The sequence below is a fragment of the Schistosoma mansoni genome, chromosome 7 (genome assembly GCF_000237925.1).
Source record: "Schistosoma mansoni strain Puerto Rico chromosome 7, complete genome".
In the NCBI taxonomy this organism is placed as follows: domain Eukaryota; kingdom Metazoa; phylum Platyhelminthes; class Trematoda; order Strigeidida; family Schistosomatidae; genus Schistosoma; species Schistosoma mansoni.
Genome location: NC_031501.1, coordinates 6542991 through 6564467, shown reverse-complemented (window position 1 = coordinate 6564467; position 21477 = coordinate 6542991). Strand labels below are relative to the sequence as shown.

General features: G+C 34.1%; 1 protein-coding gene across 1 annotated transcript in view; it reads left to right on the top strand.

Annotated features, from left to right (window-relative positions):
• Smp_144850 (putative oxysterol-binding protein 1a) overlaps positions 1 to 14505 on the top strand; it is a gene marked incomplete at its 5' end in the record, with an annotated part of 29402 nt that extends 14897 nt beyond the window's left edge. The window contains 3 exons of the mRNA XM_018798722.1: positions 2257 to 2580; positions 11209 to 11605; positions 13785 to 14505. Of these exons, the coding sequence (XP_018653635.1) occupies positions 2257 to 2580; positions 11209 to 11605; positions 13785 to 14242 (1179 nt within the window). The 3' untranslated portion in view covers positions 14243 to 14505. The remainder of the gene's footprint in view (positions 1 to 2256; positions 2581 to 11208; positions 11606 to 13784) is intronic.
• Positions 14506 to 21477: the final 6972 nt, after the last annotated feature.

The window sequence follows — 21477 nt, the reverse complement described above, 5'->3', positions numbered from 1 at the left end:
ATGTGTGTGTACAGTAATTTCTATTTAGAACAGTCTTGTTAATTTCATGATATAATACAGTAACTATGATACTCATTACGTCAAGAATGAAAGTAACATAAACATATGTCATCACTTCAAATGTGAAACAATTAATGAGTGGTGATTAAATATGCTGACTTTTAACTAATAGGTCCCAGGTTCGAGTCCCGCCTCGTCTAATTTTGTTTGGGTAACCAGAGATAATGACTGCTGCCAACCTCCCCCCTCTCCCACTACGTATATCTGTTGAGTAATCACCAATTTAATTCAATATTAACAAACTTTGATTTCTATCAATATTTCATACAGACTGAGTTATGAATTGTAACTGTCCAAAAAATGAACTCGATTAACATTTCATTTTAATTCATTCTCACTTCTCATGTGATGATTATACAGTTGATTGAATTTATTTCTTGCTGTCATATGCGCCAACTCAGCGTTCGCCGTGAGATCTGAAGGTTTTTGGTTTAATCCCCTGTAAGGTCGTGGATATACACATCTGAGACGTCTTATCCCTATGACAAAAAGCTATCTAGTGGTTCTGTGATTTAAAATGTAAGATTAAACAATCTCCACAAACCCACTATATGAATATATTGCTTTATTTTACGATAAATAATAGTCCACTTAACTGTTAGCTATTCTCAGTGATATGCACAACCATTATGTACTTCTGAATAAATTTATCAATCATTAATATACTAAATTTCGCTATAAGCTGTACCACTCAGAGAATCGGACATTGGCGATTCTGCGTGATTCAGTTCAGTTCAATACTCCAACACTTATATTGAATAGATTGTAAATTATTTACACAAAATTTCCATGTAGAAGGTCAGTTAACCGATGTGGTCCTGTAGTTAACTAAATGATGTATTTCCTGGACATCCCCAAAACATCTGTAGCCCGTGTAATATACTAAGTCAGAAATAAAGCAGAAGCTTACCAGTAATTCTTGGACTGAGTTAAAGACTGTGAACCATTAAATTTCAACTCATAAGAATTGAATGTTCTTGGAACTATTTCGTCTAATATGAGTCGATACTACTAAGGAGTCTTAAAATAAGACGAAACTACTACCCATCCCTATTTTATTCTCTACAGTTCTTCATCTACTAACAATTTGTGACAAAAGTTATCTTCACATTTTTACTGTGTATTAAATATACTTTATCAGTGTTTATCAGGAAAGTTCCCGACTAATTACGATATATATTACGTCTTGATACATTTTGTACACTGAAATTTCAAGATATTGACTTGCTAGATTAATTATTAAGTACTTGAATCCTTGATAAAAACACATGTTCAAATGTATGGAAGAAGCTTTACTTTGAACGTTAGTCAAAACTCAAATAAAAAGAACATTTGTAGAATCGTAGATGACCTTGATATTAAAGATATGATAAAAGATACTAGGATTAAGGTGATATTTTTATCAACTGTATGATCAGATTTAGAAAGAGTATAATGAGTTGCTTTCTAGAGTTTCTTAAAGTCTTTAGAAGGACTCTTATTTGGAAGCTACTTCTGATACTCTTCCATGGCTTCTGGAGAATTTTTCAGAGAACTATAGATTGTTGCCATGCATGTTGTACAGTCCGTTTTCTCTTAGTACCTTAGAAAAATGAATGTCATCATAACTACTATTGGTAGTTTGTGGAGGTTGTTGAGTTTTATAGTTTACACCACGAAATGATCTTAAGTAGTCAATTACTGTAAAGCTTTCCAGGCTTTGTAAGACACTCAGTAGCGCTCATCTACGTTCCCACCGGGGACAAGACCGAAGATTCTCATATCTTGCGGCGAGCACTTAACCTTTAAACCATTGAGTAGCTTGGATCCAATAGTTTGTACTTCTTACTTCAATCAATTCGTGATATCGCACAGGCATCGTCCAATACCATTTGTGGATAACTGTCTCATACCTGACATAGTTAAACATCACTGATCAAGACTTCTCACAAGAACTCCGGGAATTAATCCTCGAAATTAGTTATTAGTGAACACACAATTGTTCGACATCTGATAAATTCGTGGATGCTTACTGCAGAGGAGTCTTATATTAAAACGAAACAACCTTACAGTGCTTCCACGTTTTCAATAATTGTCTAACAAAAACCAATTCGTGAGGTAATCTATTAAAAATCATTATTTTTTTATAACTACCGTTACGCTTTCGTTTTATTTTGTTCCACTTTTCTGGTCTTTTTTTCTCTCGAATTCTTACAGACTGGCACATTACGCATCACCAATCATTCTTTAGGATTATATTGTCAGTTAGAATTTCATTCATCTAATTGGTCTGGACATGGTTGTAATCGTGTTACCGGTGAATTATATGCTCCATCAACATTAGATAAAATGCAAGCAGTTTCAGCTTCAAATACATCTCATCATACTACTTCTAACACCACTATTAATACTATCAGTAAAAATATATTTATTCATCATAGTAATTCATATGTATTAAAGCGAATAATTTTTGGTAATTGGTCTCGTGGTCTATTCACAGTCGAACCGAATGTTTGGAATGAAAAGGAGGAAATCATTGATGTAAGTGATAATGTTTACTTTTTTTTAAACGAGCCCCAACATTTCCGTTTGCTATAATTGTGCAATTAGTAAATTTTCTTATAGATTCCATATTCTTATTCAGTCTTCTAATCAATTCAAGGCTAAGGGACCTTGCAAACTGTGAAAAAATCTAATCTCAAACTGTATCAGATAAGAATATTCATTGTTCACCAAGTCTCTTTTTAAACACAATTATTCCTTTTTGCCATTTTGAGTCTAATTGACCAATTTTATTGACAGTAAATGAGGAACTGCTAATTCTGTGACGATTAAGAATGTCATTTTTAGCTTTTGACAAGTTTAATACGCTATTAAACTTTATCTGGTGATTAGATTTCATAGCTTTATGTGATATTGTTTATGTGGAATGGTCATATATGAAGTAAATGGTAGTAATCCCCCCTTCTCCAAAGTTGTTTGTTCATGATGTTCACTGTTGTCTTGCCCTTGTTTGGAACTTCATAATAGTACACATAATACAACCCTACAAGGGTACTGAACTACAAGATCATTACATTTCTTGGTGGACATGATTTTCTGAGCTGAGGTTTTACCGATCACTTTTTATGACTTCAAACAAATCGCTGTACATTAGATAATTCTCATCCTATCTCTTCAATGAGTTGCTTCTTTCATAACTCTATACGGCTACACAGGTTACAGCTTTTAATTAGATTTGTTCCGGAAATCCATCTTCAAATGCACAAATATTATTTTAAATGATTCCATTGAAATTTTTGTATAATCATCAACGTTTGCTGACGTCAGCTAGACGAAATCTTTGTAAACCAACGATCATTAAGGAGCTGTCCCCATAAACCTTTCAAATCATAAAAAATCGACAAAAAAAGCGAATCTGTGAAAACTTCTGGGTTTGTCTTACTATTAAAATCCATCTGTGAAAGATTTAAACCAAAATATGTGCTGTTCAGTATTTTTCGCTTGAACCTTTACAACTGGTCAGTTAAATTACATTTGTTTGATATGAAGATTCTAATAAAAATCTATTCAGAGTATCATATAGGTAGGAGCTTAAAATTAACCTTAGAGAATTTGGATGGAAATTTGATTGATGAAGTAGTGAATCTTCATCAGTTAAGATGGTTAGGACATGTGTTATATATCCCCAACCACCGCCTTCCTAGATGAGCGATGTTGTCTTTTGTAGGAATAGATTGAATGGAACCTAGCGGTGACGTGGCATCAGTCCATGAAGTCATTTTTAAATTGATTCGCTTAGGTAGTTTCAAGCTAACTAATTGGAGTCCGTGAGATATCCGTGGTCGGTAGTCGGAGACGTTGAGTAACATATTTCGGAAGAATCTATAAAGGCATAAATGCACTCATTCTTTATGTTCTCTTAGTTCCTGAATCCCATGATCACCTTATATCTTTTTTGGTACAAGTGAGCCTTTTTACTACTATTAACACTGTCATTTCTCCTACTACTCTGGGATTTGTCTTGATAGTTTCATCTCACTGTACTAATATGACATGAAAACTTGAGTCGACATACATGTGTTAAATTCTACATTGCATACGACTGGACTGACTGAAATCGTAAAAACGATGACGAGTAGATTCCCTCATAGAAATTTATATTATCCGTCTCCCTTCAAACCTTAAAAGGATACAAATAGATTTTTAAGAGTTCCTGCAGTGTTCTTGGTTAGCGTCAGGATTAGGGTTTTCATCGCGAACTGACATGAGCTGTAGTGAAAAAAAGCTTTTTAGTCAAATAGATGAACAAATTTCTCCCCCAAAATCTATATAGCACTGTGAAATCAGTTTGTTGATAAAATATAAAGCCGATAGGTTAAAATTTGTTTCAGGATTTTGGGTTCAGGGATATGATCCATTTGCCTGTTATATACAGTTTACAGACAAAGAATCAAACGTTTAGTACATTTTTAACATTATCATTTTTAGCATATGGTGACAATAAATAATTTCTTGTTATCATTTTAAACATTCTAATCAAGGCACAAAGGTATTTCTACCTCTTACTCTACGTTCTCGACTCTGATTAGCTCATCTCTACTCCCTCAATAACATCTTCAAACCCTAATCTTTCACATTACTGCTTAAACTCTTACTACTTCTACCACTATGGGATTTGAATCGATAACTGCATCTTTGTGCTGATGTGGTATGGCAACTCGAACTGATGTACGAACGTATGAAGTTCTACGTTGTGACTGACTGACTGACTAACTAAAATGGGTTTACATGGGGTTTTGGTATGATGAAATGTGGAATTATATGTCTATCTTCATGTAGTCTATTCTATATTTCTTTGTCGTTTCAATTATAATCTGACAAATCAATGAGCTTGGTTTAAAAGAAAATCATACACAAATATAGATTTGATTACTCAGAGTTATGTTAATATTAGCAATTCTTCATTACTCGTCATCAGTGTTTTCACCGTTATATTTTCATGGTAATAAAGTGATCATTTAATAAAAGTTAAAACACTAGATCGAAGGTTGTCGTACGTCATTTTTTCGATCGCCTATAGCAGTGTCCTTAGTTTTTACATTACAAATGTGATTGTTAACTGAAATCTATCAGTTGATATACATGGTTACTGAATCACATTTTAAGAATATAGGTAACATTCGAATCTATATAGATTGCCATTTTGATACTCTTGATCGATGTCCACCCTTTTCCTTGACCTCTTATTGACCCCAAATGCCCTGGCATGATCAAGAGTGGGAAGAGTCAGCTTTCCCTCTCGAAATGCTCTCACATTGCCACGTGCGCACAACCACTGCCAGGAAAGTCCTACTCACTACCTTCTCGTGGCGGGGGTGTTTATGAAATTGAGAGGACCAGAAACGAATATCCACCTGGTTGGTAGACAAGGAAGGTCCACCTAAGGGAGTTGGAAAATCCTAATGGAGGATCTACCTAGGAGAGTTGGAGAACCTTGATTCCAAACCAATGGCACACATGAGCTCCAGGATTCTAAGGAAACATATGGATTATGAACTTATTGTTGGTCACCGACCACCATGGGACTGCATCTCATTACTTTACTGCACTGAGTTGTGATTGACTGACATCTCTACTATACTTTTAGCTCTGTGAGAATTTTTCAAATTCGCATCATTCTACAATTTTCTCATTTAAAACAAAAACCCTACAACTTTTTATTTATTTCAAATAAAACGTTTTATCCATTATTAACTGAAAAGGTTTGATCCGTTTAACGTCAGCACTGATTTGTTTTTACAATCAAAATTAAATAATAACAACAACAGCGATTGTGAAAACGGCGTCATTTTAACATTTCGATTTATTGAAAAAGTGTAACTAAGTAAATTCTATTGTTTGTTTGTTTGTGTTGATTTTTATCATTGATTTTATCATTTTATTGTGTGTGTATGTGTGTGTGTGTTTGGTCTTTTCAATATCAAAAGTTTCCACTTTTTTTAATCCCTATTGTTTAGATGGTTTATCATTATTATTATTATTATTATTATTATTAGTAGTAGTAGTAGTAGTAGTAGTAGTAGTAGTGGTAGTGGTAGTAATAGTAGTAGTATCCCTGGATTTGTTTAAACATGTAGATTATGAAATAAGCTTTGAATAAATTTGTTTATTGGATATTGAAATTTACCAATAAGCTAAACTATCAATATTATCCATCATTTCAAAATCGAATTTGTGTAATACATGTTTCACTGTTTTAAATTGTAAAACACTTTGTCAAGAAGCAGAGTTTCCTATAGTTGGCTAAAACAGGTGAATATAACACTACTAAATTTGTCCACTTAAGCTATGAATATGCTCCACCATATCATTAGCTCTATCATATAGCATATAGTTATGACATTCAACAAATAACCATTTAGATTTCAAGTTCAAATTACGTTTCCTCTAATTCTGTTTGGATAGGTGGTATAGTATCGCTGAGTAGTAATTTGATCTGCATTCAACTAAGGATATATGACTTGCTTACTTACGTCTGTAACCTCTTATTGAGGAGCATAAGCCATTCAGCAGCATTCTCCATCCAACTCTGTTCTGGGCAATCCTTTCCAGTTGCTATTCATCCTTTCCATGTCTGCTTTAAGTTCCCGACGCAGTGTATTCTTTGGCATTCTACTTTTCCGTTTCTCTTCAGGATTCCAAGTTAGCGCTTGCCTCGTGATGCAGTTTGATTATTTCCTCAATGTGTATCCTATACACTTCAAACGTCTTTTCCTAATTTCCTCCTCGGATGGAAGTTGGTTTGTTCTCTCCCCTACAGTAAACTGTTGCTGCTATTATCCGGTCAACGGATATTCAGTGTCTTGAAGAGACAGTTGTTTATAAATACCTCTACCTTTTTGATGGTTGTGGTAATTCTCCAAGTTTCAGTTCCGTACAATAGAACTGTCTTGACGTTCATATTGAAGATCCTGACTTTGATATTGGCTTGCAGACAGTTGTTTTGAGTTCCATATGTTCATCAACTGTAGGAACGCTGTTCTTACTTTGCCAATCCTCGCCTCTACACCCGCATTATGTCTTCCTTGTTCATCAATGATGCTATCCAGATATGTGAAACTTTCCATCTCTTCTAGAGTTTCTCCATCAAATGTGATTGAGTTGGTGTTCTCCGTGTTGTATTCGAAGATCTTGGTTTTTCTCATGTGTATGTTAAGGCCTACTGACGCAGAGACTGCTGCTATACTAGTTGTCTTCGTCTGCATCTATACAGAGAGAACAGAGTGTTTTGTTATTTCTGGAATTTTCTATGATTATTGAATTTGAAGTTTTATCACAAGGTATAGAACTCAGGATTTTAATTCCTCACCAAAGTCAGCCTAAGGTGTACAATTTCAGATTTACCAATCTCCACAATACTTATAACCATGTTCTGGTTAATTTCGAAGGGTAATCCCCGGACTTCTGACGGGCATTAGTGACGAGTCAAGTCATGTTGAATGTGTGACAAATGTCATCAGTCGCATTAGATGAGAGTTGCGCAATAATGCGAATTGGCTGAAGTTAAAAGTGTAAACCATTAAGTGCCTACTGAGTGATTCGAATTTTTTTATATCTCACCGTGAAACTTTAGTGTCATGACTTTTATCCACATGGAGGGTTCGTGGATAGGCACAACTGGTAAGGATCTTCATAGCAGGATAAAAAAGCCATTCAGTGCCTTCTCATTCTCAATGATTGTCTGATCAAACACAGTTCATGATGTAAAACTTCAAATGGAATATTTATTAAAAATTATTGTCCATAAACTATTTAGTCCACATATACTTCTGAGTATTCAATCTTTGATGAATTGTGTTGAGCTTTCAAGTTGCTTAGCCAATGTGGAAACATTGTAAATTTTAATCTTTTTATGTAATCCAGTAATGTAGTTGACAATCTCATACTATCTGCTTCAAAACAATCATTTCGTGTAGAATTAAATAATATCATATAGTTCCCGGAGTCGAATCAGATCGTCCAGCGTTTTAGTTACACTAATCCATCGGGAAATTCATTTGGTATAAATCACTCAATATTCAAAAGTAGTCATCCAAAAACGCTTTTGGGGACAGGTATAGTGATAATATACTTCATTTCTTGTATGTTATAATAAAATATTATATCAATTCATTACTGAGTAGTAATAACAGTGGCTAGTGTCCTAGTTCGAGTCCTACAGAGAGAAATTATTCACTTAAGATTGCAGGCACGCTTCACTAATGAGTGCCAACTAACACGAAATCTAGATCCAGGGTCTTCAGTAGGCCATCTCCAATCACCTTATAATAAAAACTTATGAGATTGTGATTAGTCTTTAATACATGGGTAAATAAGACAAACTTCTAAGGTATATAGATAAAATTACGATTTGATTTTCATACAGCCTATATCGTCCGAAAAAATGGTGTTTTTTGGAATACTTTTTCAACTAACAAGTTGTGTTTTTGTAAATTGGTGTAACTAAGTTAATTTTAAGCGATACTAAAAATTATCTCACTGTTTTTTATACTACTGAAATAGCCAATGAATAAATCATTTATAAGATGTAAAATATTTCGCTAAGAAAATGCATGGAATTCGTGACCTATTTGTACATTTATATACGGACTTACTTATTTACACCTGTCACCCCTCATAGGACATAAGACTCCGACCAGGAATCTTTAAATAATTCTGACCTGGTCCCTTCTTTCCGATTCCCGGAGCAATATGCTCTGTGAACTGCTTCTTTTCCTTTAGCCTTCAAGAGTTCTACGTTACAGCTTGCCTCGTGATGCAGTTTGGTTATTCGCGTAAACTGCGACCTGTCCATCTCCAACGTTTCTTTTTAATTTCTACTACAGCTGGAGGTTATTTTATTCTCTACCGAAGTAGATTGTTCCTAATGTTATCCGACCGACTGGTATTGAGTATCTTGCGTAGACAGCTGTTCATAAATACCTGTACTTTTTTGATGATGGTTGTAGTAGTTCTTCATATTTCAACTACGTGCCAGCCGAACGCCTATTGTTCAATAAATCACTTATAAGTTGATCTATTTAGAATCAAAGAAATAAGAAACAAAAATAATTAATTTACAATCTGCATTAACAGTATGCACTCATCACGTATTTGCTTTCAATTAGTAGGTTATGATCAATGTAGGGCCTGGCACAAATCTCGTTGGCATACGTTGCCATATCATATTAGCACAAAAAATAATAATTACACATGATAAACATTGGGAATATGCTTCGAAATAGTTGAATGACTAAGGATGTACGAAGGGGTATTACCACTTGAGATCTAGAGGATGATGAATGGTGAATCCATCTCCACTATTGTAACGGATAGGAGGAAATAGTTTTTCTTACCTCAATTATAACTGCTTTGAATTTCGAAATCATTTGCTTAAGCTGTACATTCATATTTATAATTGTTTGATAAATACATAAGTCTATAGAATGATAGAAAAAAGATTGCATCATCAGGTGATCCGAGAATTCAAGTATCAAATGAGGTTACATAATAATCAGAGGGTTACAGAAGGATGAAAATAATTTACGGATTAGAATTATGAAAAATAATTGTCTGCTTAACCGATATGAATAAAAATGACGTCTCAGTGGTATATCGGTTGAGTGCTCTGGCGCGAGACTGGTAGGTCCTGGGTTCGAATCTCGCTCGCGAGGTGGGATCGTGGATGCACACTGCTGAGGAGTCCCACAATAGGACGAAACGGCCGTCCAATGCTTCCAGGTTTTCCATGGTGGTCTAGCTTCAATCGACTCATGATTTCAACTATGCAAAAATAAAAACGTAATGGTTTTAATAAAAAATTGAGTATTCATTATGGAAACTTGTTAATGGATAATAATAACTGATTACAGTTGAAAATGACAAAATAATAATGAAAATAAAACTACAAAAGGGAATTAGGGTCAAGGACGAATTTATTGAGTGAAATTAATATTGTCAATGTCTTGAGGAGTTTGAATACTTTCTTTCCTTTCCATTGATTGTTGCATAAATAAAATATACTTATGTATTGTATCTTTCACCTTTCTATTAAACCAACATTTCATAAGGTTACAATACTACCAGTCGACTAAATTTAAGTAAAATAAGAATTACTAATAGTGGTTATTCCGTAGAGCAGTTACTTAATCTCCACAAAACCCCCTTCTGATAATGATCATATGCTCACTAGTGACTGGCTCCATGAGGTATTTCCTTGAGTTCTAGTGAGATGCAGTAACCAGTGAAGTTCAACCAGGTTTGTTGGGAGATATCAACTCACTGAAGGCATTGGTGAATGGTTACTCAATTTCGTGGATTGGTTGAAGTTAGACATCAACACCGTTGGATGCCGGCCAGCTCAGTAGTCTAGAGGTTAAGTGCTCTGGCGCGAGACTGGTAGGTCCTTGGTTCGAATCTCGTGAGGCGGAATCGTGGATGTGCACTGCTGAGGGGTCTCACAATAGGACGAAACGGCCGTCCAATGCTTCCAGGTTTTCCATGGTGGTTTATCTTCAATTGACTCATGATCTCAACTATATAAAATTACCCATTAAAGTATTCGATAGTTTTTAAAAAAAAACAATAGACCACAGATTCAAACCCCACTCTCCTTCACACTAACTTCATTTCCTACAAGTAGATATAATATCACTCACTAAGCCTCATATGAATATTCATGTGTTGTTCAAACTTGACTGCATAAAAACAGTATTTTGTAAATTACAATCAACTAGATGCGAACAGACATTGATTCATTATGATAATATCTATCGTAATTGCCATTTCTTTCTACAATCAAATTTGATTTCATATATAGAGTTACTCACGTAATGTATTTTATAGATATAGTTCCCACTTTAACATTATGGCCACTAATTTCAAGTATTAATTCCTTGAAGAAATATTAACTATTAACAGACACGGTGACGTAATAGGGGGGGGTGATAATACCTTACACTGTTATTATTTACACTAAGTTACCCAGTATGATAATCTTTCTATTTCATCATTATGTATATAGTAATCAGTCGGTTCTTATTTCATTCTCCTTACTTATCATTTCACACATAAATTGATGTGCTCCCGGGTATCTTTGGAACTAATTACACTCACACACAAAACCAGCCAAAGAAAAGCAGTAATAACAATGATAATGATGATGCTGATGGACAATCAGTCAACAGCTCCGAATCTATTGAATTATTAGATTATGGATTAGAAATACCACTAACTGCACAACGTTGTTTATGGATTGCTACACCGAAACCAATTAATTCAAAGGACTACTATAATTTTACACAGTACACCATGGGTTTAAATGAATTAACAATCCGTAAATCGACAATAAGTAATGATAATATCACTGATAGTCAAAAAAATTCAAGCGTGATCATGTCGAATTGTACAAATAACCATAAGGAAGTAATTCCATGTCAAAAAAATTCAATATATGAACAGTTTCTACCTCCGACAGATTCCAGATATCGTCCAGATATACGTTTATTTGAAATGGGTCTTATTGGTGAGTATGATTATTATTGATTCCCACTTTTACCATTGTGGAATATATATATATATATATATATATATATATATATATGACGCTTCCAGTAAATATTTAAAGCGAGTTACACAAGTTGTTAGTAATGGATATGACAGCGAGTTTTTACCTCAAAATTATTTCACCATGTTAGGTCATCTTGTAATTTATTTTCTAACTTGAAATACTAAATGATTATACAGTTGTGGTTGAGAGGCACTAGGGCAATCAAATGTGAAACGGCTATAGGCTACTCAACTCATTCGTAGGTAACTAGAAGTCATGGAAACTAGTATCATCTTACACTAATCCACTTTATTATCTGTGTTTAGGCCTTTGGGATTCCACCATCAATGCAAACTATAAAATTGCCAAGGATATACTAGGTAAAGTTATATATGGGACTTCTAGGTAGTGCACATTCACAGCCCCACTGAGGATTAAACCCAGGACATTCATGTCTCATAATGAACATTTAACCTTTACATCACAGCACGGCGTTCCATTATTCACATGTGTAACTTCAATCAGTTCGTGATATCCCCCCACCATTAGCCATTTTCTCTGGTGATGTTTGTCTCACTCCCCAAATGGTTGAAGTGTACTGGTCGCTGTCGCTCACTTGAACTTTGAGAATTGTAGTGATCGTTGTATTTCATAGTTTGCATTACGGACTGATCTTATTTAGCTTAAAAACTCACCACGAAATCTGAAGGTTCGTATTTTGATTCCCAGTGTGATCATGGGCGCGCAATTTTCAGGAATCTTATACGAGGACGAAGTACCTGCATCGTGTTTCCTATTTCTCATTGGTTGTAGTGTGAAGATAAGCTTAATTGATTCTTAGAATGACGACGTGATTTTGAAGCAACATTTTAGCTAATAATCGGTGAGTCTGTATAAATCTAAAGTAATTCCTAACAAATGAAATTAAAAACTGTTAGAGTCTAAGGGTTTTAGAATGTTCGTTGGTTTTCCAAGGGTCAATAACTGTTTATCCAACCTTAATTTTGTAGAAATATCTCTGGATAACAACACTTGTCAGAGTGTGAATATTTTTACCTTAGAAATGCCTTTCCGAATCTGTCTGAGAGTCACAAAAACAGCTTTGCAAAAAGTTCATCATCTCCTATCAAATCTCCATCATCAGATTCCCTGAAGGCTTACTAAGGTGAAATCGTGCGAGAAATATATCTGCCATCTTATCGATATGAAGACATCCTGTGTAAAAACTGTTGTCTGTTTTAACATTCCTACTTCACTAGCTCACTTATTATCCTATGAATCATTAGTAAAATGATTTCTCTCCGAGTTTTACTGTAAATAAAATGAATTTTTAGCTAAACCTAATTGATTCATGTGTTATGTAAAATCTATCCACTAAAAAGCAAGCAATTGATGCACTTAATATTTAACTCCATAATGTCAAAAAGAACTTTTCCTACAAATTTTAAACAATCTGAGCACTATCGAAAAACTGTTATTCATTTTTGAAGCTTATTTAAAAACCTAAGAATTATTTTTTCGGTTTTGATTGGCTCTATTCCTAATATACTATATTACACATACTATTCCCCCAAATGCCCTGGTATGACCGAGGGTGGGGAGAACCATCTCTCCCTCTCGAAATACCTTCTCATATCCACGCATATACATCCACTTTCATGAAAGTCCTATTCAAAGACTTCCGGCGACGGGAATGTTTACGAAATAAAGAGGACAGAGTGCAAATGTCCAGTGCTTTAACCGGGTAGCGGGTACGGAGGACCCACCGAGGGGAGTTGGAAAACTCTAATTCCAAACCGATGGTGCATATGAGCTCCAGGATCCTGAGGGAACAAATGAAGTATGAGCCTATTGTCGGTCACCGGCTACCATAAGACTTCACCTCCTCACGTTGCTCCACTGCCTTATAGATTAGTCTTTTAGGTCAAAGGCTCGGGAAGTGGCCTTCTTACAAAACCGCCTGCTTCAGTTTGGGCACTCGGGCATTATTTCAGCCCTCACACAAATCGGATGACGAATTGTGGCACATATATATTTGGTGTCTCCTTGTATCAATGTTTATGTGTTTAAATAAATAAATGAAATAAATACGCTATATTATTTTCTCTAGTCCTTTCCTTTATATTCTACTGTTTTTTTAATTTGTTACTTCCAGACGAAGCTGCCGTTGAAAAGTTACGTTTAGAAGAGAAACAACGTCATAAGCGTAAGTCATTAAATGGTCTACGGAAAATCTCTAATTTCAATTGGCCAATCTCAAATAATCATAAGTCGACTGGTAAAGAGTTAAATCTTACTTCTACAGATATGAATAGTACTACAGTGAATAATACAGCTAAACAATTCTTTACAAATAATCCTTTTAAAAAAGCATTTTCATCTAATTCAACTGGGCATCGTTCTACACCAGCTGATGACAATGACAATGATAAGAATTCTTGCACTTCCACTACTACTACTACATTGGATATAAGTAGTAATAATAATTGTAATCAAATTGTTAATCCTTTATGGTTTATTCCATCAGTGAATCCATTTACTAAACAAGAAGAATGGTTAATAACCGGTGATTATTGGAAAAGAGATTGGAGTAAATGTCCAGATTTATATTAAAATTCTGAGTTATTTCAGTTATTATTACAATATGGTTATAATGTATATATATACATTTCCATACATTAAGAGTGTAAACGTGATAATTTCTTTTCTATGCTTCTTTATGTCGAAATCTCTATTGTGGACATGACTTTTATTAACGAATCAATGAACGCTTCATTAAACAATATTGATCTTTGCAATAACCTTGGTAATAATAATTGCTTCTTTTATTTTGCTATGGAGCACAAAAATATTTAGGTTTATCATTTTTCATTTCTCCCCACTTATATAATATTCTATTCTTTATTGAATGATAAATCTCTCTGTCCATTAATCCTTTACCCATTTTATAAGCAAAACATTTGGTGATGAACTATGCTTTCGTACTCTTCGATACCGTTATTTACAAGTTTAATTGGCCTCTCTCTTGCACGAACCCGCACGCATACCCATACATACATATATACATACATATGTTCACCTTCCTTCTGGTTCAATGTACTTTTAAAAATGAAATGATGTACACTTCAACCATCTTGTTCATTTTGTTTCTGATATGTTTCTATGATTATTTTCCACTTGTAAATTTAATCATTTTTCTTTTCATCCAGATAAAATCTTACTTATTTTTATTTATCTCCATTTTTTCTCTTGTTAATATGATCCAAGGGAAAAAAAATTTTTTTCTCCAAAGAAAAACATAATAATTTAAACAACCTACATGTTCATGCTTCTTAAATAAAGTTTTGCTCATTATTGTTACTTTTTTGTTGTTTATTATTTTCAAATTTTGCTGTTTAATTATTGAAGTAGGAAAACACGTATAAAGGAAATAAAATAATTTTCAAAATAAAATATGAAACTTTATATAGTCGAAATCATGAGTCAATTGAAGGTAGACCACCGTGGAAAACCTGGAAGTACTGGACGACCGTTTCGTCCTAGTATGGGACTCCTCAGTGGCAGTGCGCATCCACGACCCTGCCTCACGAGATTCAAATACCGGGACCTATCAGTTTCGCGCGCGAGCGCTTAACCACATGACCACCGGTATTCAATGGTGTTAATGTCTAACTTCAATTGACTCATGATTTCAACTATATAAAATTACTAAAGTCTCCACAAAACTCCCTTTCGGAAATATGAAATTGTTTGGTTGGAATTTTTCCTATTCCATGTTTTTTAAATATTTAACATATGTGTTACATTTATAACTTGTATATCATATTACCAATGTATTTACAAAGAATAAAATCAACCAATCATATTATGACAAATTGGAAAGGAGTATTTTATAACCAATCAAATCATTTGTATATTTATGACCTTGAAAGCCAACTAATCAGACTATTGGTTATAAATAACTGAAGTGAATTTTCAGCTAGTTCATAATCAATCATGGGTTTGTTTAAATTTTCTACTGTTTTGTATGTAAATGGAAAACAACTACATAGAAGTACGTTCTTATGGATAGAGATCATCAGCTTTCTTGAAACTTTATAAAGATTAAAATTCATTTTGAAGAGTCCTCATAAAATTCTTGATCAAGGTTAGAGTTTTCAATACGATCTGATACTAGCTACAATGTGAAAGTATATGAATGAATTTCACACAAAAATGCAAGATGTGCTAGCGGATTAACTCTTATGTTCGTTTCCGAGTCACAGGTTTAAGGTTAAGATTTAAGATGTTGTCGACTTGCCAGAGACAAAACTGAGAATTTGTTGTTAATGGATATTAATAACTGATTACCGTTGAAAATGACACAATAATAATGAAAATAAAACTACAAAAGGGAATTAGGGTCAAGGACGAATTTATTGAATGAAATTAATATTGTCAATGTCTTGAGGAGTTTGAATACTTTCTTTCCTTTCCATTGATTGTTGCATGCATAAAATGTACCTATGAATTGTATCTCTCACCTTTCTTTTAAACCAACATTTCATAAGGTTACAATACTACCGGTCGACTAAATTTATGTAAAATGAGGATTACTAATAGTGGTTATTCTGTAGATTAGTTGCTTAATTATTCATCAAAGTATTCAACAGTTTTAGAAAAAAACAATAGATCACTTGTTCGAACCCCACTCTCCTTCACACTAACTTTATTTCCTACAAGTGGATGTAATATCACTCTTTAAGCCTCATATGAATATTCGAGTGTTGTTCAAACTTGACTGCATAAAAACAGTATTTTATAAATTACAATCAACTGGATGCAAAAGAATATTACCTACTACGAGCAGTAGATAGCGGTTATCATGCAGACCCCAACTATGTAATCTGCATGTACCTAAATAATTCAAACTAACAGTCAATGATTTCATAGAGTAAGACCGTAGAATAGAATAGTTTTTCATAATAACTGTGATTTTATTATATATTTTGTCAGTTAGTCAATAATGGTTTATTATGAGATCTGTTTAAGGATCGGTTCTGTAAACAAGTAATCAATTTTCACACACTGCTTGTCATAGAAGTTTACCATATTATCAATTTCCATTACAACAATTTTCTAGAAACTTCCAACCAATTTCATAAAATATCATACCTCATTTAACAATATTGTCAGAATCAATGGCCATTTCTAACAGCTGAATATTAACTGCAGGACAGAACTGGAGAGAAATTAGAAAATTTTATGATATGCACAAATAAAAAGGAAACGTTATTTCATGAGCGTCAAAGAGATAGAATTTAATTAATCTTAAGAATTGATACTGGTTAGACTATAATTTATGGTCGACCATTGAGTGACGCTAAAGCGAGCTTGAGAATGTCCATCTGCTTACTAGAGTTAAATGAAGATTATGAGGCATTTTGAAGAATAAGGATTATGATTTACAGTTGATGACTACGATTAATAATTGGATTAATGATTTTCATTACGAACTGACATCAGCTAAAATACCAGAACTCTATTTAGCCAAACTGGTGAATGAATTTCGGGCCGAAATCCAAAACCTGTTATTCAAAATCTAATTGGTTCGTCCATAAATTATAGTCTAGCTGTGAGACATAATGTTTATGTCTTTTCGCTCGTTTTCACCACGTATTTTCTATGCATATGTTTGTCTTTTCCCCTAACTTATGGTTACTACGACACCATATCATCAATAATATAATTAATTTACAAAAACGTCTTATGATTATTTACAACATTCCTTTAGATAATCGGAGGATTATTTTAATTTACTATTCTTAAACTCTTTGATACTTGCAGAAATTACCTGAATTCAACTGATCTATATTGTACTAATGCAAAGATGTGACTTTTTTCGCTGAATTTATTATCATTTAGGATTCCTGATGACTGTTTATCATTATCTTCTCTTTCAGTTGCTTAAATAGTTTCGAAGGCCAGAGACTATAATTTATGAACGAACCAATCAGATATAAGATAACGAGTCTTGGATCTCGGCATGAAATTTATTCATACATTTGGCTGAGTAGCGTTTTAATATTTTAGGTAATATCAGCTCGTGATGAAAACTCCAAATCTAATTCATAATATTAACCTTCAACTTAAAATCATAATCTTAATTCTCCACACCGGTTTATAGCCTTCATTTAGCCCTTGTAAGTAGGTGAACATTCTCAAAGCCACTTTAGTGTTGCTCAAAGATTGTCCACAAATTATGATCTCACCGTTTCAAGGTCAAACGTACGTCAAATCTTAGTTGCCATACTTTTGGTAACACAAAAAGCTGAATAATTTTCGATCTTTGTTTAAGAAAGTACTGTATTCTTTTTATATTACTTGACGTTTTACAAATAAATACTTAGTTATAACAGATTTGAAGTTACGGCAGAGCCTCTGCGCTCAAAAGTATTGTAGAAGTTAAGGGAACTTGGAAGTTTCTCTGTATTCTGGCAGTAAAGGGCTATCAATATTCGACTGTTAGTCGGTGATTATTTTTAGTCCACTGAACTAACCAGCCTAATACTGCATATCACAACAGAACATAATATCAAGCGTTACAGGAAAAACTAGACGTATTTAACTGACTACTAACCATCACTGTGAATGTAATTATTTTCACTGAGTGTTTAGATATATGTTTTATCAAAGCTTAGAACTTGCCTTTTATAATTTTGACCTTGTCTGTCTCCTGTTTCACACCGTTTAGCCTTGTATTTTGGAAATTTTGCTTTCGAAACCTGAAAATTGAATTTATGTTTCGAAATCTATTATAATAATTCTTTCAACAATATATTTGTCTGCATTACTCGTAATTTATGAATGACGTTTAAGTACCCGAATCGGAAGTTGGTTTTCTTGTTATTTGGGCCTTAGGTTACCAGTATATCAATCGGCTGAGCTTGAAGACCGGACCAGAGCAGAATTCGGACTTAACACAAAAGGCATCAACTGTAGTATCAGTTTATATGTTAAGCCCATATACTTTATTCTAGTTACTGGCCAAGCCAATTCACCTATACATTAAGTCATATTTGGATCTTGTTAATTATTCGCTTATTAACCTTGACTTCTTTTTATATGAGCGTATATGTATGCACACTTCGTATCCTATTCATCATATGTCTGTCATTCATTTTTGTCTGATTATAAATATTGAGTAATGCTTGCTCATATCGAGTTGGCTTCCCAGCCATTTCCAAAGCGCACGTCATTTTGCTTCTCTCGCTTCTGTTCGCTTCATCGCTCTGATTCCATGGCCAGATCAATGAATGTAGAAAATATATGTATTCTAATTTCATTCTCGTATTTGACGTATTTAACTCCGTTGTTCACCAACGCGGATTAAGTCAGTTATTATATACGAGTATAGACGGAATCAGATTTACGCCGCAACACAACAACGTCCACAAAATCAGAAACATTATTGTTTAAAAGTGCAACTATACTACAATGCAACAAAAATAATTTTGATAGATCTACTGTATGAAAGTTTGAAATGTTAAACACAATATTTAAACATGGATTCGAAATATACTGCATATTCATGACAAGCTATTCATATTATATTCGAGCAAAAAGAATAATCTGACCTAAGAGCCTTGCCAAGAATGAATGCTAGATAACTTATGAATGTTTACAGTATACTATAATCCTCTTGACACACAGAATAAAACGGATACGCCTTCTCAACTAGTTGTGTAGCTTCCTTCTGGTTACTGTAATTCCTTCGAATCTTTGACTGACTCCTAGTTAACCTGTAGTGGTATTGGTCTGAACTACAATCCTCAAAAGCTGAACATGAGATAACTGGGAAAATAAACTTTCAACGTGTAACACTAAGAGAAGGTCAATAATGGCGAACGCGTGAACATTTTTTGGAAAATCAATTTATTGGCTTAGCCTTGTGGATGTGATAATTCTGTGTAACAACTTTTTTATTCATATCAAATATATTGTTCTATTTCCAGCCTAAATGTGTTCCCCATCATATATTGGTGATTGTTACGATGCGATGAGTCAGTGTAGACAATGATGTGGCTTCCATGTAAAATCCTATAAATTAGGTAGTCACATCATGACAAATCTACAATTTTAGGAATAGGTCTATTATTAGAGCAGTATTAACAAAGAAGTAGACCACAATTCCACAAATCATCTTCAGTACACTAATGAGTATTTCCATTCCAACTCATAGCACATTCATTTTGTGGATGATTTAGTCTCTTCTGCAGAATCAGTTCACCATCATGAAATTTGGAAAATATGGATTTAAACTTCAGATATTTTTAATTCAAATGAACATTCACTTGATAAGAAACATGTAGACCATCGTTTTCGTCATCGTATTCGTATGTTATAAAAATAAATTATAGTTTAAGTTATCACTTAGTGTGGTTAACCTAGATAACTTGAGACGTCAAACTTTGCCAGTTGGAACTAGTGAACTATTTATTCCTCAAAATTTAGCTGTTGCAGCTGATACACGAGAGGCGAGTGCTGAGCTTTGGAGTACCAATTTTGATTTATTTTCCGGACGCTAAGATCAAAGAAACGAATGAGTGTCCGAAATGTTCTAAATCTATAATTTTTAGATAGCCATGGGAATAGACGCAGCAGAAATGTAGTTAAATATGTGTCATGATGGGAGAAATGGTGTCATAGTCCCTGAGTTACTAGTTTAGTTATATGGATTTTGAGAGGTGCACGAGTATGAGGTGTCGTATGACGAAATTAATATGCAAATTGATCATTTCTGCGACAACAACTTATGGTAGACGCAAAGGCGACAGTGTGCTTTACCCATGGATAATTCTAAACGTTTGTGGATTTGGGATCAGGAACGTTCCCTAAAAAGAAATTTTCCCTTCTTTTCATGTGAAGTCACCGTTTTTAATATTGATAATAGTTAAAGGTTAGATATTTCTAGTCTATGTATGTTCGCTTTGTTGCGTGCTTTAAATTCATGTGTTTGGAAGTGGATGGGATGTACATTACGGAAATCACCGAAATGCAACATGGGGCGAGCTCTCTCCTGGAATCCTGAAGGGAAATAGAAAAGAAGAAGATCAAAGAACATACTTCACTATAAATTGTAAGCTGGCATAAAAAGGATAAATAGCAACTGGGAGAGATTGCCCAGGACAGGGTTGGATGAAGAGTGCTGGTGAGCGGCCTATGCTCCTCCATAAGGGGTAACGGACGTAAGTAAGCTTAAGCTCATCTGTTTGAATACCACTACTTTTAGTGTCATGACAACACTTTTGCCTTTGATTTCAAGTTCAATGGATTGTACACGGTGACTTTGCGTTTGCTTGTTAATTTTTGTGTGAAGAGACAACCATGTTGATGAGCCAGATCTTAGATCCTGGAGCCCGACTCAGTACCTATCTTCAATCATCATCTAAAACGCTTTGTAATAACATCATATAATATTAAAAGGGGTAAATGGAGTAAACGGAATAGTTAGTATGTCTTAACTACTAACTGAATCTCACTATACGGCAATCGCTGCGAACAGCTTTGTGACACACCATTCCGGCGTTTTCACAACTGTCGTTTATTTATTCATATTATCCACCAAAACAGGGAATCAATATAATGAAATTACTCACTATCTCTTTGTAAAGTCAGTGTTATTTATAACAGACTGACATTCCCTGTAAGAGAATATCACCCTATCACGGAATCTATTAGAGAAATTTTGTGAATTAATGAAAACGTCTCTGATAACGGTTAGAATGATAACGGCATTAATGAACTGATGTGTTTGTACTAAGCGTTTTGTCTATCCATTATCTACCATAAGTTGAGGATGAAGCGAT